Below are 24,617 nucleotides of genomic sequence, written 5' to 3'. Positions count from 1 at the left end.
CCTCAGCCCCCAATCCTGAGAAACATGCAATATCAGACACGGACCAATAGACATAAAGCACTATCTCCAGAGCCTCATAGACGAGTTCAGGAATGAAGTTATTAATGACCTGAAGCAAGATATAAGTAGAATAGTTAAAGAAATGCTAAACACCACCCAAGAAAAAACAGATGGTGGAATGGAAGAACAGAAAAATAAGGGGGAGAATTGATTGATGGAGAAAATAGAGAAAACATAGAATATGTGAAGCAGGTTCAAAGAGATTACCAGGAAACTAAAAACTCTATCAAAACCTGGCACAACAGCTTGAAAGAAACTAAGGACAGATTATCTGAACTGGAGGGCAGATTTGTAATATGGGAGCATGAAATGAAAAACTTCTTAAAAATAACAAAAAAAAAAAACAAACGGCAACAATACAAAGGCTAGAAGATGATAAGAGGATCTATAACTTAAGAATTAAGAACATAAAAGAAGAAGTAGGGACACAAACAAATGGACTACAAAAGCTATTCACAGAAATACTCCAAAAGAATTTCCCTAATTTAGCAAATGGTAAAGATACTCAGATGTACAAGGCATACAGGAGCCCAGCCACCTACAACCCAAACAGAGCTACACTCAGGCATATAATAATCAAAATTCCAGAAATCCAATATAAGAACAGAATATTAAAAGCCATCAGAGACAAGAAACAGATCACTTACAAGTGAACACCCATCAGAATTACAGCAGACTTCTCGGCACAAATCATCAAATCATGAAGAGCATGGGGGGAAATAATTGAAGCTTTGAAAGATAATAACCTCCAGCCAAGACTGATATATCCTGCACAACTGTCCCTAGAAATTGATGGAAAAACAAGGTGCTTCCAGGATAAAGAGGAACTAGGGGAATTTGCAACCACCAATTCAACTCTACCGAAAATACTGCAGGATAATCTAAAAATGGAAAATACCAAGATTCCAGAAATAGTGGCAGAGAGGCCACAATGAATGGAGCAGAAAGCAAAATGAAGAAGACAAAGTGACAACAAACAACAGAAAAAGAGGTCAACAGAAATGAGGCTGAGAAATCGGATGGTAGGAACAGCTATTTTGAAGAAAACAAGACATCATAATAGCTAGTGCTGATTTAGTATCATCTTGTTTTGAAGTCTCATCAAACTTGTATTCTTCTGTCTCCATCGGTCATAAAAGGTTGTATCTTGGCCTGTGGGTCACATAAGTCCAGCAGAAGTGTGGAACTCTCCTCTTCGCATAGGGGCCACGCTCCAGCTCCCAGGTGGTCCAGTAAGACCAGCAGAGGCAGGGAACCCCACCCTAGACCAGCAAACTGTTTTCTTTGCCTGGGGCCCACGATCCAGCATCCTGTGGGTTGAGTAAGTCCAGTGGAGGCGTGGAACTCTCTTCTTTGCCTGGGGGTCAGGCTTTGGGTTCCTGTCAGTGGAGTAAGTCCAGCAGTGGCAGGAAACCCCGCCCCAGCCCGGTGAACTGTTATCTTCGCCTGGGACCTATGGTCCAGCTTCCTGTCAAAATCAGTGAGTAAGGAGAGAGCAGGGAATTCTGTCCCAGCCTGGCTGACCTCTCTACCTCTCTACCTTTTGGAACAGAACTTAAAGCACAAAAATATAGGAAAATGACAAAACGAAAGACCAAAATGCAGTCTCAAACATCCAGCCCATCCCAAGAAAGCCTAGGAGTCATGTGCATAGAAGAAAATATATGCCACATAGCTGAAAAACCAGAATAATAGTAACTGAAATAAAGAAGCAACTCTGGGAAGCCTTAAAGGAATTCAAACTAGAAATAATCTCGCAGGTAAAAGAAGAAATGATAAAAGAAATGAAGGAGATTCTGAACATATCTAAAGAAGACACACTTAAAAAACTTGAAGAGATAAACAAAAGGATAGAATCCCTGGATGAACAATATAAGAAACAAACAGAATACATAATGCAGATGCAAAGAGATATACAAGAAATCAAAAACTCCATTGAAAGTTGTAAAAACCACCTCAAAGAATGTGAGGATAGAATTTCAGACCTTGAGGACAAGATTTCAGCCAGTGAACAGGAAAGGAAAGATATTTTAAAAATAACAAGAAATCAGGAAATAACAATTCAATACCTGCAAGATGATGCAAAAAGGAACAACATAAGGTTAATAAGGATAAATGAAAAAGAAGGGAACAACATAAAGGATGTCAAGAGGATATTGAGAGAAGTAATAGCTGAAAATTTCCCAAACATGGGACTGGAAACCGATATCAAGATCAGTAAAGAATATAGAACTCCAAATAGCCATAACCAAAATAATACTACACCCAGACACATAGTAATGGCCATCCCAGAAATTGAACAAAAGAATAGACTATTAAAAGCTGTAAGAGAGAAAAGACAGATCACCTATAAAGGAAAACCTATCAGAATCACAGCAGACTTTTCAGTACAAACAATAAAGTCAAGAAGCACATGGAGTGAAATATTTCAGATCCTAAAGGAAAATGATTTCCAACCTAGGCTGATGTATCCTGCAAAACTGTCTTTCAAAATGGATGGAGAAATAAGATACTTCCATGACAAAGAACAGCTGAAAAACTACATGATCACCAAGCGAACCCTGCAAAGAATACTGAAAGCCTAGATGCATCTAGGAAAAAACCACTAAACAAAGTAGACAATTAAACAGAACCAAAAGACAAAGATGCAACAGCAGAAAGATAACATGTCAAGAATAAACAATATGTAACAGTTATAACCATTAATGTAAATGGTCTCAATGCACAAATTAAAAGAAACAGACTGGCAGAATGGATCAAGAAACAAAATCCAACCATATGTTGTCTACAAGAAATTCATCTAACCCAAAAGGATACCCACAGAATGAAAGTCAAAGGATGGAAAACAATACTTCATGCAACAGGAACCAAAAAAATAGCGGGAGTGGCTATTCTGTTTGCAGACAATGTGAACTTCAAGCCAATAATGATCAGAAGGGAAAAAGAAGGTCACTACATACTGGTAAGGGGAAAACTCCAAGAGGAAGAGATACCTATCTTAAATATATATGCACCAAACTCCAGAGCACCCAGTTATGTGAAACAAGTACTAACAGAAATGAAAAACCAAGTTAACAGTGACACAATTCTAACAGGAGATCTTAACACAACATTGACACCAATGGACAGAACAACCAGACAGAAAATCAGCAAAGAAATAAAAGAACTAAATTGCACCTGTGAACAAATGGACTTAATAGACATATACAGAGTATTCCACCCAACAACAACAGAATACACATTCTTCTTAGCAGGACATGGGGCATTTTCTAAAATAGACCATATATTAATACACAAAATATATCTAAATAAATGCAAAAGGGTTAAAACCATTCCTTGCATGCTATCGGACCATAGCGCTATGAAATTAGAAATTAATGATAAAAGATACACAAAATTACCACAAACACATGGAAACTGAATAACACACTCTTGAGTAAGCAGTGGGTCACAGAGGAAATCAAAGAAGAAATTAAACACTACCTACAAGAAAATGAAAACGCAAATACAACTTACCGGAATCTGTGGGATGCAATGAAAGCTGTCCTCAGAGGAAAATTTATAGCACTGAGTTCACACATCAGGAAAACAGAACGAAAACAAATAAATAACCTGATGTTACACCTCAAACATCTAGAAAAAGAAGAGCAAGTCAAGCCCAAAGCCAAAAGAAGAGAAGAACTTATAAAAATCAGAGCAGAAATCAATGCAATAGAGACTAAAAACAATCCAAAAAATAAATGAATCAAAGAGTTGGTTCTTTGAAAGAATAAATAAAATTTATAAGCCCCTAGTCAACCTTATTTTTAAAAGGGAAGAAAAAGCTCAAATTCATGCAATGAGGAATGAAAGAGGAGAAATCACTACAGACCCTATAGAAATACAGAAAATCATCAACACCTATTTCAAAAACTTCTACTCTCAAAGGTTTGATAACACAGAGGAAATGGACAGATTCCTAGAAGCATATGAAGTACCAAAGCTAGGTCATGAAGATGTAAAACTACTGAAGAACCCAATTTCTACAAATGAAATCAAAACCGTAATTAAATCCTTACCTACAGAGAAGAGCCCAGGCCCAGATGGATTCACTGCAGAATTCTACAAGAAATACAAAGAAGACCTAATGCCAACACTCCTCAAACTATTCAATGAAATTGAAAGGGAAGCAATCCTTCCTAAGTCATTCCTGGAAGCAAATATCACTCTAGTACCAAAACCTGAGAAAGACCCAACTAAAAAAGAGAACTATAGACCAATCTCCCTAACGAACACAGATGCAAAAATCCTCAATAAAATATTGGCAAATAGGGTGCAGCAAATCATCAGGAAGATCATACACCATGACCAAGTGGGATTCATCCCAGGTATGCAGGGATGGTGCAATATACATAAATCAATAAATGTAATACACCACATCAATAGAGCCAAAAGTAAGAATTACATGATCATTTCTATAGATGCGGAAAAAGCTTTTGATAAGGTCCAACATTCATTCATGATAAGAACCCTGCAGAAAATTGGAATAGATGGTCTTTTCCTCAATATAATAAAGGCCATCTATGACAAACCAACAGCCAGTATCATACTAAATGGCTAAAAATTGAAGGCCTTTACTTTAAAATCAGGCACAAGACAAGGATGTCCCATATCACCGCTTCTATTGAATATAGTACTGGAAATACTAGCCAGAGGAATTAGACAAGGGAGAGAAATAAAAGGCATAAAGATAGGAAAAGAAAAAATTAAGCTATCATTATTTGTAGATGACTTGATACTCTATATAGAAGATCCCCAAAACTCCATTGAAAGACTCCTAGATAAAATAAATAAATTTAGTAATGTAGCTGGCTATAAAATCAATACTCAAAAATCAATAGCATTCCTATAAATTAACAACAAAGTCACAGGAAGACAAATAGGAGAAACCACACCATTCACACTAGCGACCCAAAAAATGAAATATCTAGGAATTACTCTCATGAAAGAAGTGAAAGACCTGTGCAGGGAAAATTATATTACACTGAAAAATGAAATTGAAGATGATCTCAGAAAAAGGAAAAACATTCCTTGCTCATGGATAGGAAGAATACATATTGTGAGAATGGCCATTCTCCCAAAACTTTTATACAGATTCAATGCAATCCCGATAAAAATACCACCAACATACCTCATATAACTCGAGAAATCACTCCTAAAATTCATCTGGAGTGAGAATAGACCTAGAATAGCACAGACAGTTCTAAGCAGCAAAGGCAAGGCAGGAGGTATCACAATTCCTGACTTGAAATTATACTACAAAGCAACCATAGTAAAATCAACATGGTACTGGAACAAAAACAGAGCTGAAGATCAGTGGAATAGATTGGAAGATACAACCACAACTGCAAACACACTCAACCACCTTATCTTCGATAAAGGGGCCAAACATGTTCACTGGGAGAACAACAGTCTCTTTAATAAATGGTTCTGGAAAAACTGGCTCTCCATGTTGAAAACTAAAACTAGACCCATGCCTATCATCATGTACTAAAATAAAATCTAAATGGATCAAAGATCTAAATATTAAAACAGAAACACTAAATCTATTGGAAGACAAATTGGGTAAAAATCTTGAAGATATAGGAGTAGGCAGAGAATTCATGAACAGGACTCAAACCACATGGGAAATACTACCCAGAATCAATAACTGAGATCACCTCTTATTAAAAAGTTTCTGCACGTCAAAAGAAGTCTCCAGCATGGTGAAAGGAAAACCCACAAACTGGGAAAAAATCTTAGTGAACTGCCCCTCAGACAAAGGACTTCTGTCTAAAACATATAAAGAATTTTAAAAAATCAGACCCCCAAATATCAAAGACCCAATCCAAAAATGGACATCTGAGATGAATAAACAATTCTCAGATGAAGAAATACAAATGGCCAATAAATATATGAAAAAATGTTCATCATCATTGGTCATTAGAGAAATGCAAATCAAAACCACACTGAGGTTTCATCTCACTCCTGAAAGAATGGCCAAGATCAACAAAACCACCACCAACAAATGCTGGAGAGGCTGTGGAGAAAAAGGAACTCTCCTGCACTGTTGGTGGGAGTGTAGACTAGTGCAACCATTGTGGAGGTCAGTCTGGAGATTTCTCAGAAAACTAGGACTAGAAGCCCCATATGACCCAGCTATACCACTTCTAGGCATATTCCCAGAAGAACTGAAAGCATCATACCACAGTGATATGAGACCATACTCATAAGTGGAATAAATCAAACTCACATGTATAAATACTGAATAGTTTCCCTAATGTAAGAAATGATAAGAATACATAGAAGTATGTGGTAATCATGATTCCCAATCATATTGGTTTGAAGCCATATAATGTTTTCACTCATTAACCACAATGGTTTTAACCTGTGTTGTTCGATTTTAGTATCTATGATAGCATGAATAGCTATTTTGAAGAAAGCAACACAACATAAAAGCTAGTGCTGATTTAATATCGTCTTGTTTTGAAGTCCCATCAAGCTTTAGTACGTCTGTTTCCACTGTTTTTAACATGTTGTATCTTAGTATGTTACACTATATGCTATAGTATAAACAAAATTGTTTATAGGCAAAGAGATAATGTAGAAACCATTGTTTGTTTCCTATTAGCAGGTTCTAAATACCCTGTTGATCTGGCCTGCAGATCAATCCATGGGAAATTCCTGAAGGGGGAACTGGGATTAAATAAAAGACATAGGGGAGAAAAAGAGAGATGAAAGCAAGTCGAAATAATCCGATCAAGCCTCCGTTTATTCAGGAAATGATCACATCTTTTATAGGCCAAGGGCAGGAGGTGGGACAGGAAGAGGTTAAAGGGATGAATACAACAGGGTCACCGTCACATCCGGGTATGTGACGTAAGCAGGAGAGGATTATGGTTAATGTAGGCAGATGCAGTGCCCATAGGGGAGAGAGAGGCAGGGAGGCAGCAATGGGCTGTCGAATGGCTCCCTACATCTCCTCCCTTTTTATATTATTTAATCAAGAGTATGGCAGGCCCAGCCGGACAGCGTCTGTCTTAGGTCAAGGACCTCATTGCATGAACCCAACCAGGCCTTACCCATCATGGGCTTGCAGAACAGCAGTTGTTCCTGTGCCTGTCTTAGGTGGATGTTGGAATTAACATGCATTTCCTAGTTGCCTGTCTCTGACTGCCTGTCCATTGCCTCAGGGCAGTTAGGCCGCATCATCATATGGGCCACTCGTGGGAATTCCTTCCCGGTAGGTTTGTTGATCTGCCATCTCCAGCTGATGATAGCGTACCTGAATGGGCTTTGCCATAAACACATCTATCCGGTTATTAATGAATATCATAATCCTCTGAAAAATACAAGGACTCACAGAAAGGAGAAGCAATAGGGCAGCTAGGAGACCCAAAAGGGGCGCTAGGTAAGGGAAAAACTCCCCCACACACACATATTGAGGAGAAGGGGTTGACAGCCATTTATTGGTGTCTCTGTATGAAGTCATTCTCCTATGTCTTGGAGCATGTCTCGCATAACATTGGACACAGTCTATTTGACTGGTATATGTTTCTCTAGACCGAGAAGAGCATCTTCCGCAGTCATGGGGTTCTGTGCATGGCTGTCAGCAGTTGTAGTCTGTTTGGCAGGGGTCGAAATCCACCATGGGTGTGGTATGGCTCAAGGAGAAGGCTGAGTAGGCAGCATAAGCCTCCAAGGAGTTGTGTCACCTGTAAGGGAACATAGGGGATTGTGCCTCAGGAAATGACATTATTCCTGGGTGTTGCATGGGGTCTTTGAAGAACTGTCTACTTGTTTTAGGAGGCGTTCAGGTAGCCATCTAGCTTCTCTATCTTGTTGAGAGTAAACACACACTGAACCTCATCACCAGATAAGGACTGGGTCGGGGCCTTTCCACACATTGGTTAGTGGGTCTCTCCATAAAATAGATGCAAACCGTGTTTGAGTTTGAGTATGCCAAAATCGAGATGCTACAGAGCAGCCTGAAGCATCCAGGGTCAGAAAATTTAAAATAAAAAGAGCATGTGAAAGGACAATTCTAGGGGACCCCCGGGTGGGGTACCATGTCTCCCTTTTTATTTTATCTATGGTGAATTTAAGGGAATGATGCGCACATTCAACCATGCCTTGTCCCTGAGGATTATAAGGTATACCTGTGGTGTGGAGGATATTAAGGCTCTTGCAAAACTGAGCGAAGGAGGTACTGGTATAGCCAGGGCCATTATGGGTCTTGAGCTGTTGAGGACATCCCAGAACTGAGAAGGCTGACAGCATATGGGCTATAATGTGTCTGGCAGCTTTTCCAGTCCGGAGAGTGGTGAAAATGAAGCCACTATATGTGTCAATAATGACAGGTACATATTTTAGGTTTCCAAACACATTGAAATGAGTAACATGCATTTGCCATAAGGTGTTAGGGATTAAACCTCTTGGGTTGACTCCTAAGTGTTGAACAGGTAAGTGGATAGCGCAAGAGGGGCAATTTTTTACAATTTGTCTGGCTTGCTCACGGATAATTTTTTTTTTTATACATATGGTAGATTTTATGATGTCATTTGTTGTAGTCAGGGGTTGCAAGGAGAACAATTACATACAGGACACATAATTTATAGTATCACTTTATGACAGTCACCCAGAGTCAAATACAACAAAGTGCAGGAAACCTGTCCATGCACTAAAGACTTAAGGAATTCAGCCAAGGACCTGGATTCCACAGCAATGTCCTGCATGAGTCCAGCTGAAGACACAGAGCCCATGATGATGTTCCCCACAAGTCCATCTGGAGGCCCAGAGCTGATGACAATGACTCACGTAAGTCTGTTTCATGGATCTGCATTAGAAAGGCCCAAAGATCAGTGGTGGAAGCTAGAAAGTCTATGCCAGCGGGGTGAAGGATCTGGCTCATGGATAATTTTGTAGAGGAGGCAGAGGGTGTGAGCATTGAGGTCGTGCAGCTGATGGGCCTGTTGGGTCTCAGACACCTTGGAGTCATGAGTCATAAAAACCTGTGCTTGTACAGCAACATCAGCCAAATGATTTTCTCGGGGCCCAGGGAGGTTGGAATGGGCCCGCAGATGACCAATAAAGAACTTATTACAGCGAAGCCATATGAAGTGTTGCAATTGTTTGAACAGATTTGCAGCAGGGAAAGCATGACAGATGGTAGCAACAGTCTCCAATAATGGAACAGACTGAGCAAGGTAAGCACTGTCAGTATACAAATGAAAGGGTCAGTCGGAGTAAGCGGCAAAGGCTGCAAGAATAGCCTGTAACTCTGGTAATTGGGCAGAGGAAGTGTCTGCCTGGAGGGTAGAAACATTGTCTTGAGATACATAAGCAGCCCTTCTGGAGGATGAGCCATCAGTGAATAACACCAGGGCCCCTGGAAGGGGTTGTGAAGCTGTGATCTTAGGGAATACAAATAGGTGACGATTAGCAAAGTCAACTAGCTTATTTGGAGGGTAATGATTGTCAATAGTCCCTAAAAAGGAAGCTAAGGCAACAGGCCACACTTCCGTAGTCTGAAGTAGCCAATCTATTTGGTCTTTTGTAAAAGGTTGAATGATAATGTCTGGTTCTTTGCCAAAGTAACATTTTCCTTGCTTTCTACCCTGAATTTTTAGGTCTGAGACAGCCTGGAAATAAGGCAGGAGTGTTCTTTGTGGGGAGCCTGATAAATGGACCCACACTGATGTGGCGGAAGTGAGGCAAGCGCCATTTTGAGAGCATCACGAGGCTTGCCGGAGGCAGGCGCTATCTCAGGAGCACTATAAGGCCTTGTGGGACTGTCTCCTCAATCAGAGGATCTGCATGCCTCTGGGCAAGCAGCTCAGAGATTAAATTCCAATATGCAAAGGTGGTCACTGGAAACTTTTTTTGGACCAAAAACTCTATAATAATCTTTTAAAGCATCTCTTACACTTTTCTACCTCTTGTTATCTATAGAACCCTCTAGGGCAAACCTTATGGATAAATTAAAAATACTACAATAATTCTTTTTTTTTAACCCTTACCCTTCTTGTCTTTAATGCCTTTATAAGGCCTCCTACGAACAGTTCGTGTTTGTTCAATGCTTGACATATGTCCAGGAAAGGGAATGGGGTCGCCGTTCACTCACCATGACTGGGCAGGACGCTGGGTAGTAGTCTGCACAGGCCTTGGTACTTGATTTAATGTCCTGTTGCTTTAAGCTTTAATCCTTGATTCAGTTTGCTCACTCCTCGGCCCAGGGCTCTGGTTCAATTTAGTTTCACTTTCAGTTTAAGCTGGCTGTCTCTCAAATGGCTCCCTAGTTAACTCCTCCATGCCAGGAGCCCCCATGCTGAGTGCCACTTGATCGGGGCTGCAGTCAATCCATGGGAAATTCCTGAAGGGGGAACAGGGATTAAATAAAAGACATAGGGGAGACAAAGAGAGATGAAAGCAAGTCGAAATAATCCGATCAAGCCTCCGTTTATTCTGGAAGTGATTACATCTTTTATAGTCCAAGGGCAGGAGGTGGGACAGGAAGAGGTTAAAGGGATGAATACAACAGGGTCACCATCACATCTGGGTATGTGACGTAAGCAGGAGAGGATTATGGTTAATGTAGGCAGATGCAGTGCCCATAGGGGAGAGAGAGGCAGGGAGGCAGCAATCGGCTGTCGCTCGGCTCCCTACACCCTGTAATACTTGCATTCTCTTGAAAGGCTTCACATTGTCTAGATATGCTTGCTATTAGAGCATGCGAAGTTATACTCAAATAATTCGAAGAAAGAGGCACTATGGCGACTACTATTATGATAGATTATCTGGCGGTGAAACACAATGATGCTTGAATTGCTCAGTTCTGCCCTGCGTTGTTCTATTACACTGTTCTCTCTTATCTCAATCTTCCCCCTATTTTGAAATTAATCTACCTTCTCTCATTTTTTTAATTAAGGGAAAACTAAATTAAAAAATAATGGGATGTATTATAGTAACTTTTTTGTTGTCCTATTAACCTGACTTGAAGCCCAGTATTGCTCTCCCCATCTTGTTCTGTCTGATTATTATATATTCTATTTTGTTTGATACTATCAAGTTTGAGGGTCTAGGCAATCACTTTGAAGGCAATAAGATATACCATGATGCCCAATATGGATTGACTATCATCCTTTTTTTTGAAGTCCTGTAAGGTCCTCAGTGTAGATTTTATTGGTTTTGTTTTGTACTGTTTTGACCAATTCTATTATACCTGATAATATAGACAACTCAATTTAAAAATAGCAAGAGGCACAATGGTAACCACTTTTGATCACCTGGTATTCTATTTTTGCATCATGTGCTATGCCCACCCTTCTGTTCTGACTCTATTTTGCTTAGTCACATTTGGTTTTATTCTCTCCAAAAAAGTAATAAGAACCATGAGAGTAATAAAACCCTAAAACTCTAATTGTTACTGTAAAAAAGAGAGGAAAGTAAGGTGGACTAAGGGATATAACCGCAGGTATGTTCGAGTGTGTAGGATGGAAAACCATAGAACTGAGCTTTTGTTGGATCATTGAACAGAACTGTCTCCAATTTCACTGTATGAATGTTCACTTTATATGCTTTAATTTAGTGATATGGACAACTGTTTCTGGGAAGATAATATGTAACCTATTAACTGGTGATTTCGTACTGTATATAGTTTTTTCTAGAAATACTGTATTATTCGTACCCTTTTACTGCATTTTTTATGTCCTTTCTTTTTTTTCTTCTTCTTTTGCTTCTCTCTTTAAATAATAAAAAGGTTGTATCTTACTGGATTTTATTATATATGATAATATAAGTAAAAAGTCTTATAGACAAGGAGATTATACAGAAACCATTGTTCATTTTCTGTTAATTGGTTCTAAATACCCTGTAATAATGTCATTCTCTTGAATGGTTTTATACTGTCTTGATATGTTTTGTGCTACAGTATACGAAGTTATAGTCAAAGATTTCAAGGAAAGAGAGTATGGTAACTATTTTTATGTCAGGATATCTGGTGGTGAAACACTATTTTGCTTAAATGGTTATGTTTTGACCTGTGCTGTTCTGTAGTTATGCCCTCTTTTATCTCAATGCCCCCCTTTTTTAAATTATTTACTTTTTTTCTTTTTATCTTTTTAATTAAGGGAAAAATAAATTTTAAATAGCAGGATACATTATAGTAACCTACTTTGATTTCCTATTAACTTGATTTGAAATCCTGTATTGCCCTCACCATCTTGTTTTGACTGATTTTCCCCTATTCTGCTTTGCTTGATAGTACCAAGTTCAAAAGTATAGGCAAAACTGTGAAGACAATAAGATTCATTATGATGCCCATTCCGGTTGACTCTTATCTTCTTTTCAAGTCCTATAATGTCTCCAATGCTTGGTTTTATTCTTCACTGTTTTGTTCAATTTTATTATAACTGGAAATTCTTTTTTTATTTTTCTTTTTGTCTTTTTCCTTTTTATCGGTACCAGGGATCGAACTCACGACAGCCTGTTTGCAAGGCAGGCGCTTATGCCGCCGAGCTAAATCCCCAGCCCCATAACTGGCAATTCTTCTTAAAATAGCAAGAGGCAGTATGGTAACCATTGTTGATCACCTTGTATTTTGTTTTTACATTATCTATTATGTCCATCCTTTTGATTTGACTGACTCTGTTCTGATATGTCACATTTGGTTTTACTCTCTTCAAAAAAAGTAATAAGAACTGTGGGAGTAATAAAACCCAAAATGTGTAATTGTCATTGTACAAAAGAAAAGGAAAGAAAGTGCTCTAAAAGTTATAACTGCATATATGTTTAAGTGTATAAGATAGATAACCATGTTACTGAGTTTTATTGGATCATTGAACAAAACTGCACTCTCACTGTTTGAAAGTCCACTTTATATGCTTCAATTTTGTAACTTGAACAACTATCTCTAAGATGAGAATATGTAATCTATTAAGTAGTGATTTCTGACTGTTTATTTTTTAAATTTTGTATTACTTGTACCCTATTTCTGGTTTTTTTTTCTCCTTAAATAAAAAAAGTTTTCCCTTTCATACTCCCACATTGTAAAATTGTCCTCCAGTTTGGATAATCTATCCTTAGATTCTTTCAAGCTGATTTGCCAGCTTTCCATAGAATTTTTAATTTCTTGCTGATCTCTTTGAATCGACTTCATGTATTCTGTATTTTTTATATTCTTCACCAAATGGTTCTCTCCTTTGAGTTCCTCCCTTCTATCTGTGTCTGCTTGAGGGATACTTAATATCTCTTTTATAAATCTTGTTATATCTTGCTTTATTTGGCTAAATATTTCACTTTTGAACTCATCTATGAGGTCCCGAATATATCTCTTTATGTGTACCGGCTCTGTGTGCGATATTGCATGATTGCTGTTCTCATTCTTCTTTGTATTTACCTGTCCTGCGTCAATGTTCTCAGGGATGGAAATGACTCATCGCATGTGAGGAAACGTCAAAGTAACAGTTGCTTTTTCATCACCGATGATGGAGATTCAAAACTATAGGATAACATACTGAAGTACTGAAAGTACATTTAAATAGCCTACCAACCAAATTTCGCTATGTAGCAAACTACCATTCATGGATGAAGTAGAAATCAAGACACTTCCAGTAGGAGCACTACAGATTGTAAACTACAAAATGTAAAATACTGAAATCAAATTCAAATACTAGTAATCTCAGGAGACTGAAAGAATAGAATCAGAAGTTCAAGCCTAGCCATGTGAAAATTAAATTGTAAAAACAACCCCATTTAACATAGTCTGTGAGAGCTGGACATGTAGTTCAGTGGTGGAGTGCTTGCCTAGCATGCACAACATCCTGAGTTCAATCTCCAGTAGCAAGAAAAAATAAATAAATAAAATACGAAAAATAGTCTTCACAGAGGCTGAAGCTGTAGACCAATCATACAGGTGGGCATGAGGTAAGCCTACGTGAACAATGAGCACTCCTGGAAAATTGCTATTCCGGTCCCAAGAACACCAAATCCTTAGGTTGCCATGGATGCAATTACTAGGGATTGTGCTACTACATGATCCTAAGTTGCTAATGTGTAAATAAACATGCGATAATGATGGAGCAGTTCACTTCTTCCCATCCAGTGAGGACTCACCCAGTTTTCCTCTTTTATGTTTCCATCCTCTTGCTGTCCTTCTCCCAGGAACCCTGTAGAGCTGCATCTGGATCCTCATATGGATCCTGAACACGGAATGCAGTAAGATAAAACAGTACGTGAGGAGACACTTCTTATTGTTTTGCCAAAAGCAGGGAAAAGTGGGTCCATAGCATCAATAGTCACCATAGGAGAGGCTGGGGATTTAGCTCAGCAGCATAACCGCCTGCCTTGCAAGTGTGTGGTTGTAAGTTCGATCCCTGGTACCGAAAAAAAAATGAAAAGCAGAAGAAAAGTAGTCACCATAGGAGTGTAGTGATATTGACATCATCAGGTATTAAACTTGGGGCAAAGAAAAAATGGGTTCACTAGGACCAAAAGAACTAAACACGCTTGAGAGAAACTAAAACATAACAGGTGCTTTGGTATTAACAGTTAAGCATGAGGCAGGGTATCAAAAATCACTCATGTGTATGGGTCTGTTTGTTATACGCTCCATTCCTATATTGACTTTCCTTTTGTGATTTTGATTAGAGGGGGTCTTACAACCATTAAGGATTTGACTTGGCGCATTATTTTAAATTTATTACAAGCAGGAAGAGGACGGTGAAACAACAGCCAACCAGATAACCTTACCAGAGCCACAAATGATAATTTCTGCCTTCTCAACTCAGAGAAATTTTGGTATAACACAGGCTGAGATTTCCACCCTTCAAAAACTAGAATCATCTTTAAGTTATTTGTCCAACAATTGGCCTTTAAGAATATCGATGAATCCTGCATTGATACCCCTCCTTATGTACAAGGAGCTGCCCTGGCAACAGCTTTCACTCAGGTAATCCATCCCCAGCCTAGAGGAAAGAGAAAAAACAAAGTTACCTGTTTCACCTGTGGATGGGAGGGTCATTTTGCCTGAAAGTGTTCTGCTGCACCTGTAAGGGCAGCACAGCCAGTAACTGTCCCTTCAACAAAACCTCGTACTATCTGTCCAAAGTGCACATGAGGACATCACTGGGCCATTTGGTGTAGATTCTAAAGTTATATGGAAGGCCAACCTATTCCAGGAATCTCCCCATAAGGGACTGCCACAGCTCAGCTAACAGTAGGGGTGCTACGGCTTGGAGAGCTTCCCAGAGGTAGCACAGCCCTGCTCAGATTCCTAGTGGTTGGGGGTAATATGGCCCTGATTTGTGGTTTGCTGATTTTTCTGTAAAAATATTCTCACAGTCGACAATTTCCAATAAGTGATAAGAAACTAAACAAATTTAAAACTTCCAAAAATTCAACATTTGGTTTTCACAAGCTGCTGATAAGCTGCCTCCAGCATATCACTGTCTCACTGTGGCTTGTAGTAAGTCTAGATAATGTAAGTTCTCAAACACTGTTGTTCTTCAAAATTGTTGTTTACTTTAGGGTACGTGATTCAAATTCACAAGCAATATAACTGCATTTATTTGGGTCTTTTTTGCTATCTCCCATCAATTTGTTAGTTTTCAATACACTGACACTGCATGTATTTTATTAGTCATATACATATAAGTGCTACATGGTTTCTTTGTGTTGCTATAAATCTTTTATAAATTCACATGTAAAGTAAAAAAGGAGGCCATGGCTACAGAGGCAGCAACCGCCATGTGCTTTAAGGAGAGGGAGGTGCCAGTGACAGGCCCCATACCTGGCAGCAAGGCAGAAATTGACTTCCCTCCCAGTAACTGTCACTGAAGTGACAAAGAAGGAGACCAAGGGAAACAGCTCTCCCCACAGGCTGACCAGCTGCTGCTGGGAAGGCAGCTTGCACACAACCTCTGTGGTGAAGCAGCAGCCTCAGCTAGAGGTGGAGCTAAGAGTGGGAGCCCAGGCTCCCTAATACAGGACATGGTTTTTTTCTTCTGCACTAAATACAAAATTTTAAGCCGTAATTAACTCTTTCATTCAGACAGTGCTTACGTTTGCAATATGATGTGCCACATAAAAACTGCCACCATTTGTACCAACCGGGAAGATCTTTTTCATTTATTTCACACTCTCCAATTTGTCTTACAGTCACATCATATTCTCTGTTTAATTGCTCATTTATGTTCTCATTCCCACTTGCCAGGGCCCCTCATTGAGGAAAATGCTACAAAAAAGAGATTGTTAGCTGCTGTTACTGTTAGTCCCTCAGATGCCATTCAACAGGCTAAAATTGTTAAATATGCTCACCATACACTCAAAATACAATGACAATAACAAAAGGGGGAAATTTTACAAAATTTACAACACATGTTAGTCTTCACTTAGCACATAGACTAGTAACTCTAAAAGTCCTGCTAAGGATCAAAATACAGCGGCAAAAAGACATTTCAAAAAAAGAAAAAAAGCTGGAATGGTCCTTTGGAAATATCTTCTTACTAGACAATGGAAAGTTCACAACTCAGTGCTATATGGGGTCCAGGCTATGCTTGCGCCTTTCCAGAGAATGCTCAATGGCTTGTCTGGGTACCAGAGCATGCTGTCCAGCTGTATCATGGACCCATACGTAGAGAAGTAGTTGATTCTGTCACTCAAGAAACTCATGCTCAGTCCTATGGCAGTGAGCCTCAGCGAACACACCACAGATGATAGAGAAGGATGGGGCTAGAATCCACATGGGGCCAATTAAAGAAACTGACCCAGAATGCCCAGGACACGGTATCCAAACATAGAAATCAAACGTCTGAGTAAGTGACTGAATGTATAGAGATAACTGAGCTGAAACCTATGTGAAAGAGATGCAAAAGTCACTAGTATTCTTAAGACAAAATAGAATACAACAATGTATATTGATTATGGATAAAAGATTTTATTCCTTCCAAATTCTTGTACAAGAGATCTTTGCTAATTGACATACACAAAATCTGACTAGTCTATTGCTAAAACTTCTAAAATGGTAAAAAAAAAAATTGAATTAGTTTGAGCAAAATAGATTCAAGTGCACTCTGATTCTGTAAGATGTTTGTTTCTCCAGTCTGTTTAGCTGGGTACTTCTTTGTGTGTTTGTCATATCCATGCACAGCTGTTTTTTCTTTAAGCTCAACAATATTTTCTCTTTTCTTTTGCATTTTTGAATCATTTGTTCATAATATAACTAGGGATATGGATTTAAAAAGCATGCTTCTGCGTGGCTTGCCAACTGGTCAAAATAATTAAAACTGGTTGTATAAATGTAACATATATTGTTGTTCATTATGACTTGAGAGTCTCTCGTTCAAAAATGTGTTAAATGTTGTGACTGGATTCTCATGGGTCATCAAAAAATTAACATATTAAACAGAAATCCCTTTCGTTGGAGTGGCAGTCGTACGAATAAATCCTGATGAACAACACGTGCTGATGCTGTGGAAGGATGTCTAAGTGAGTAACAGGCCACCTACACATCAGTGGTCTCATAAAAGTTTAATTACACTGAAAACTTCCTACTCATAAGGACACAGTACTTACTGTGTTACAACTGTGATTACCGTTTAGCATAGGGAGAAGTTGTAAAGTGGGTGTGATTCATGCCTATAATCCAAACATTTTGGGATAGTGTCTCAAAATAAGAGATTAAAAATTATGAGGGACATGGTGGTGCATGCCTGTAATCTTAGCACTCAAAAAGCAGAGGCAGGATGATTGCTTCAAGTTTAAGACCTGCATGGCCTACAAAGTGAGCTCAAGATCAGCCCGAACTTCCTAGGAAACCCTGGCTCAAAAAAGTGAAAAAAAAAATTACTTGAAGATACAGCAGTGTGTGAAGGCTGTGAAGTCAATTCCTAATATAAATGAAATGAGGAGGAGGAGCAGCTAAAGGTGGAGGATGAAGAAAAGGACCAATAGAGGAAGGGGCAATAGGGGAAGGAATGGTGGGGGGCAGAAAAAAGGAAAGAGAAGTCCTGTAAGAGTTTCTAGCTCAGGAAGACAGGCTGCCATTCAGCCTCGGTGTGACTAGGCTACACTATCTAGGTTTGTATAAGTCTACTCTAGAATTCCACCCAGCCAGCAAATCCTCTAACAATGCCATTTTCACAATATATGCTTCACAGAAAGGCGCCCATGATTCTATATGGCCAAATGATTTTCAGGAAATTTGGCAAAACCATTCTCCTGGGAAAGGAAAGCCTTTTGAGAAAACGTTGAGAACAGGAACAACATGCATGAGAATGAAACTGGAAGTTTAGCTATCACCCTACTCAAAAATTAACTTTAAATGGGTCACACCTCTGACTGTATGAGTTCAAACTCAAAACTCTTAGAAGAAAATACGAGACAGAATCCACACTGGGATCTATTATGTTGTCCTTGGTAGCACACCAGCAGTAATAGCAAGAAAACATGGGACAAAACCCACATTGGGATTGGCTACCTTGTACTGCATAGGCACCAAGAGCAAAAAGGAAGAAAGAAAAATTGGATTCATGAGGATTAAAAACTATTATGTCTCCAAAGTCACTAATGTCTACAGCCACAAAACCCTGAACATGCTTGATCTCATCTGATGTCACTATCAACAGAGAAAACAGGCTGTTATGATTTCTGCCGGGATGTCCCCGCAAAGCATCATACAGTCTCAGGGGTCAGGTTTTTCAGAGGCAGCTGAATCTAGAGTTTGTGGTTGTCTAGGGCTGGGACTGGGGGTATGAGTGCTATCTATACCTACCTTAGTGGGCAGCCTCCACACAATAAAATGCAGGAAAAAGATCTCCCCCACTCCCATTGCTGTTTCTGTCTTCTGCCACAATGAACTGCTGCCCCTCTATAATCCCACCCTGACTTGGAGGCAGCTGATATGGACTGAAACCTCCAAAAAGCTCCCTTAACTTTTGGTGTCAGGTATTTTGTCTCAGCAATGAGAGAAAAGTAACTAAGATAGAAATTGGGACCAGAGAAGGAGGGTAACTGCTATGACTTTACCTTAGTATGTGGTTCCGAAGCCTTTGGGAATGGCTAGTCAGGATAAATTGGAAAGATGCTAGCTGAAAAACAGATGGAATGCCTTAGACTGTTGTGTATGGGAGATTCTGGTCAGAGCTCAGAAGACTAGAAGGCTGATAAAAGTCCTGTTAAGACCAGGCTCTGGAGGTTTCTGCTGGGAAGGACTGCACTGGCTGTTGGACTCCTGACCAAATGAGTTATGGCTTGGCAAAAAGTTTATCTACATTTTGCTCATGTCAACTTTGCCTGAGGCTGAAATTAAGGGAGGGGGATTAATTAATGTGGAAGAAGAAATTTCAAGGGAGTCTAATGTTGAGGGTACTGTTAGGGGCTTTTAGCCAGATTTATGTTAAGGATCAGTAACAAAGAGCCCAGAAGAATGATTTAAAATGCTGTGAGTTGTCCACAAAGGAAGCCCCAGTAAAGCTGTGGATCACAAAGAAAGAGCTGAGGAGATCTTGATTGCCAAAACAAAAACAAAAACAAAAAACAGGATAATAACAAAGGTAGACTGACAGCAACACAGGAAGCAGCAAGTCAACACACTTTGCAGTCTCAAAATTGTAAAAGTGAAACACTTTGCTTTAAGCAACCCATGGTACACCATGGTCCAGAAGAGTAGCAGCCCAGAGGATTTATTCCTCAGAATTGGATAAGGAGTACTCAGCAATACAGGCACTTGAACCTTATAGCCAGGAGTGAAAAAAGCCTGGCAATAGCTCCAGCTGGCAAAGAGTTTGGCATCATCCACATGGTACTTGTTTGAGGTGCATACAGAACATCTGAATTGTGGGGTTAAGAAGGCTCCCACCTTCATTTCAGAAGGCTTTTGAGGTCATTGGGACCCTGAGAGGGCTGTGCGTAAAGTTGTAGGTGTGAGGCCAAAGTTGCAGTTGAGATGCCAGAAGTTTGGAAAAGTCAGAAACATGGATCACTTGAGGAAAACTGCAAGGACGGAGCAGAGATGGCCCAAGAAACAACCTCTGGAAGCTACACCCACAGGACATGCCACAGAAGCAGAGCCACACAACACTTTTGGAGCTTACAACTTAACAGACTGCCTCAGAAGCTACATGTGGAACCACAGGGCTGAATGTTTGGCCTGATGGGTTGGGGACTTGCTTTAATCTCATTTCTTTCTATCCCTGTTTGTAACTTCTGGAATGAAAATGTCTATCTCGTGCCATTGACTTTTGGATGCTTCTTTTAATTTGTTCAAGGGCTCACAACTAAAAGTTTGCCTTATATCTTACAGGAGACTTAGGATTTGAAGTTTTCAGCAATGGTATATTTGATTTTGGTAATTATAGAGATGTACTAAGTGCCTTTTGCATAAATGGATGTGCATAAGTCTTTGGAGGGCCAGGGCCACAGTGCTATGGTTTGTCTCTGAATGTCCCACCAAAGCCTCATGCAATCTTGAGCGTTAGAACTTTGGAGGCAACTTAATGTAGAATTAGCGATTGGTTCATTGTTCAGTGCTGGGACTGTGGTTATGAGTACTATACACATCCTAAGGTGGGTAGCCTGCAGGCAGCAGAAGGGAGGAAAAGAAGCTTGCTTCTCCCCATGCGCCTTTTGCCCTTGTTGCTGTTACTGTCTTCTGCTGCCATGCAATGTTGCCCCTCTGCCATGTCACACTGGCTTGAGCCACCTGATTATTGACTGAAACCTCAATAAGCTAATAAGCAATTCCTCATTCCTGATGGGCAGCTGGGAAACCTAAGCCAAAGCCATGGCAGAAACTTCCTGGTAACAGTGATTTGGTATAGCAGCATTTATAGGGCACATCCTACAGTTTCTTCCACTACTGTGACCTAGTGGGGTTTCAGGCTGTCTGATTCTGACCCAGGGGGAGATGGTTAGTAAGCCACTGAAGTCAACTATGTGCATGCTCCATGCGATGAGGTCGGATCTTTGGACACAGGGTCAGCTGAGCCTCCCTGATGAGCAGTAAATCTGTGTCCTGCCTTGTGGCTGGAGATCTCATCATCTGCACGACTTTCCTCAGATAGCATGGCAGAATGCTTGTGCCTATCTTCCTGGACTCTGCCCAGTGTGACTCTGACTGATGCAGATTTTCATCTTTACCCTCTCCTCGTCCTAAATATAACTGTGAGAGTAATGGCCTTTCTAGTTCTGTGAAACCTAGCACTTCACTTAATATGAGTAGGGTTGTGGGGATGACCAGTATCATCCGTCAGTCAGCCAAAGATTACAGAGATTCAGAGCAGAAACCTGTTCACCCTTAACCCCTATCTGAGACCCGAAGAGCCCAGAATGTTGTCTGGGGCTGGGAACAACTCAGAGCCAGGGCTAAGTCTCAGGGGTAACACGGGGTGAATTATGAACAACTGAGCATCTGTAAACCCACTGGATTTTCCTGGAATCCAGTGGCCAGGACAGCATTAGGGTTCACATAGAAGAGCAGCTATGGATACATCAGGGACAAGGGCTAGCTGCAGGGTGAGACCCACATACCAGTTTGTAGTCACAGAGGATTTTATTTCACTTCATGTGCCCAAATTCAGCAAAGCTCAGTTTCTGTCCTTTAGCGGGACACAGCACAGAGCTCGTAGGGGGAAGGGCTGTTCAGGATAGCAAAGACACCTTGGTCGCTGGGTCGGGGCTGCCCCTCAGGCACCGAGAAGCTGAAGCGCTGCAGCAGGCAGGTGAAAAACAGGAAGAGCTCCATGCGGGCCAGGGGCTCCCCAAGGCATGCTCGGCGGCCTGCAGATGGCATGGGGCTCAGTCTGGGCCCTGGACTCTGCTTCTCAAAGGCATCCTTGAGAGGGATCAATGAGCCAGGCACCCCAAAAATACCTGCTGAGAATGGCATGAAGGCTTCATGCTTCACAAAGTGGCCTTCAGCATCCAGGAAGTGTTCCGGGTGGAAGTGGAAGGGCTTCTCCCAGACAGTCTCATCTTTCAGCACAGACGACAGGTTGACAGTTAACCCTGTCCCCTGCCAAAGGATGACTGGTAGGAAGGTGGATTCCGATAGGGCATACAAGTACCTCTGCCACAAGCACACACAAGCATACTCTTCCAGGTACACAAATGGACCCTTTCAGTGAATCCTCAGCCCTGGAAATTTCTCAGCACCCTCCATAATGCCATGGCACGTCCAAGTGGTAAGGCTCCCTGGTGTCCCATTACCACCTATTTCTCTGAGTAGCTGCTCCACCAATACACTTGTTTTAGCTTTCATTCTATCATCCCAGGGGCCCTGCGGGGACAGGGTAATACTCTCTGCAGTCAGCATCATGTACACCCACATTGATCCTGGTAGCACCTATAGAATCCTGGATTGGGTGGCTTGGGTGCTACCTGGCTCACCTGGGAGTGCCCATGCTGGGGAAGGAGGGCCTCAGGCCTACCTTGGGGATGAGGAAGCCCTGCACCTCAATGTCACGTGTTGCCATGTGGGGTAAATTGATTGGGATGATGTCTCCAAAGCGCTGCACCTCATGAATCACGGCGTTGGTGAAGGGCATGCGGGCCTGGTCCGCCATCTCTGGGCGCCGCCCTTGTCCTATCACTTCATCGATCTCCTGTTGTACACGGCCTGCACAGACAAGAGTCCCCATGGACAGTTAGTGCCCAGTGACTGTTCCCTGGCCTTCTCACCCTCCACCAAGGGCTGTGTCCAGTGAGAAGGGCATCGTGCTTACAAGACCTTGGAAAGTTCATGGTATCCATGAACTCAGCTTGCAGACCCTACTGCTACCTTTCCTCCCTCACTCTCCCCCCATCCGTGTTCGGCTCACGCTGCACATCCGGGTGCAGGATCATGAGCAGCAGGGCCCAGGCCAGCGTGGTCGAAGTGGTCACCATCCCTGCCGTGAACAGGTCACCCACAACCAGGCGCAGATTCGCATCATTGAAGCTGCTCTCGGGGTTCCCCTTGGCCTAGGCCAGCCAGAGAGGGCAGGTTCAGAGGGAAGAGGAAGGAAGTTGCTAAAGGACCCCATCTGTACCATATACATAGGTGCTGAGTACTGCATTAAACTCAGACCCTAGAGACCCCAGAACCCACCATATATCATACCTCACAACAGCTTCAACCTACAGTCCTTAATCCCTCCCTTAGAATCAGCACTTCACCTTGTCCACCTCAAACAGGAAGGCATCCGTCAGATCTCGGGGTGGCTGGCTCAGGTCGAGTGTTGCCCTGTGCTCTGTCACCAGCTCATCCATCAGGGCCAAGAATGCCTTCTGTGCGGGAAAGACCCTGCCAGCTACTCCTGGGATGCGTAGGAGCACCGGGAATGAATTCAGCACCTGTGACAGTCACAGAGAGAACCTAGGACCTGCCTGGCCCCACTGGTGGCCTGCTCCTTGCCAAGTGCCAGGCTCTATACTCTCTCCTGGCCCTAGGATGCCACAACTAACAGCCTACCCTGGAAATCTCATTGGCTTTAAAGGTAGACAGGAGGCAGTATTTGACCCTCTCTGGATCTGCCTGAGCAATCTCTCCCTTTAGTGTTGTCCAAAATTTTCCACCCTGGGCTTTCCTCCTGAAAAGGCCTCTCAGATTCCCTCTACCCGGGAGCCCTCACAACTACCCTTCCCAATGGAGACCCTGTGCACAGAGCAGTCTCTGTGGGATTCCCATGAGCCCCTCACCTGGGGGATCAACTCAAGGCCCTCCTTCACAGTTTCTGCCAGCAGGTCCAATACCCTGCTCAGGAGTGGGTCATCATACTCGAAGCGACGTGCATAGATGAGGGAGGCGATCACATTGCACACTGCTTTGTTCAGGAGGGTATTTGGTCTAAATGGGCATCCTGGAACAAGCATACGGATTGGTGGGTCCCTGTTGTCGCCTACTCCCGTCACATTATACATTTTTTGTGTGTAGAGCCCACCACTCACCGTCCTGGGTGGCAAAGGCAGCACACAGGCAGGCGGCCTCCTCATTCACCCACTGTTCCAGCGACTTCTTCCCCAGGCCGAAGTTGCGCAGGGTGGACACAGAGAAGCGCCGCTGCTCACGCCAGGCGGGTCCATAGGGTGCCATGATCACGCCTGGTTAGGATGCAGGCATATGTGCAATATGCTCATGACTAATTCTATCTCGCTGTGTCCTTTACGTCTCCCCATCATTCTTCTCTTTCTAAGGGTAGAGACTCAATCCTGACACACCACCAACATTTCCAGGTTCCATTTCTAGGCTTCATCCCAAGAATGTGTTGGCTTTTCCTTGTGTCCCTTGATCACATCACTGCCCGAGTAGACCCTGCCAATCTTTCCCTTCACCACTGCCTCCCATGCCCCATCACCCTTACCTTGGGATCGTGGTCCGAAGCCCATGTGTTCATTGATGGGCACTGGTGGACGGTCTGCGGTGTCCTCGCTGTGGTTCACTAGCACCTCACGCACAGATGCCAGCCCATTGAAGACAACTATTGGGTTCCAGGCCAGCTGCAGGCTAAACACGTCCCCAAAGCGGCACCTTAACTAGAGGTGGAAGGGTTGGATGCTCAGTGACT

At 41.7% G+C, this 24,617-nt stretch overlaps 1 protein-coding gene and 1 long non-coding RNA gene across 11 annotated transcripts in view; one reads left to right on the top strand and one right to left on the bottom strand.

Moving 5' to 3' along the window:
* The window catches only part of LOC100718953 (cytochrome P450 2D17-like), a 131,369-nt gene that overhangs the window by 54,321 nt on the left and 52,431 nt on the right, over nt 1–24,617 (bottom strand). For 8 of the 10 annotated variants that reach the window (XM_063243844.1, XM_063243845.1, XM_063243841.1 and 5 more), the window contains 9 exons: nt 24,414–24,585; nt 24,001–24,153; nt 23,752–23,912; nt 23,230–23,406; nt 22,893–23,034; nt 22,503–22,690; nt 21,946–22,087; nt 14,191–21,852; nt 10,202–10,450 (listed from right to left, as the gene is read on the bottom strand). In XM_063243844.1, the coding sequence (XP_063099914.1) occupies nt 21,674–21,852; nt 21,946–22,087; nt 22,503–22,690; nt 22,893–23,034; nt 23,230–23,406; nt 23,752–23,912; nt 24,001–24,153; nt 24,414–24,585 (1,314 nt within the window). In that variant the 3' untranslated portion in view covers nt 10,202–10,450; nt 14,191–21,673. Of the gene's footprint in view, nt 1–6,808; nt 7,794–8,787; nt 8,915–10,201; nt 10,451–14,190; nt 21,853–21,945; nt 22,088–22,502; nt 22,691–22,892; nt 23,035–23,229; nt 23,407–23,751; nt 23,913–24,000; nt 24,154–24,413; nt 24,586–24,617 lie in introns of those variants that run through there. The other 2 variants (XM_063243840.1, XM_023565364.2) reach the window with 2 other exon arrangements.
* LOC134474874 (uncharacterized) overlaps nt 1–24,617 on the top strand; it is a 74,700-nt gene that overhangs the window by 28,893 nt on the left and 21,190 nt on the right. The window lies entirely within an intron of this gene.

This window comes from Cavia porcellus, unplaced genomic scaffold, assembly GCF_034190915.1.
Source record: "Cavia porcellus strain 051 isolate PalLab524CR breed Dunkin Hartley unplaced genomic scaffold, mCavPor4.1 scaffold_40, whole genome shotgun sequence".
In the NCBI taxonomy this organism is placed as follows: Eukaryota; Metazoa; Chordata; class Mammalia; order Rodentia; family Caviidae; genus Cavia; species Cavia porcellus.
This window is presented reverse-complemented; position numbering and strand designations above follow the sequence as displayed.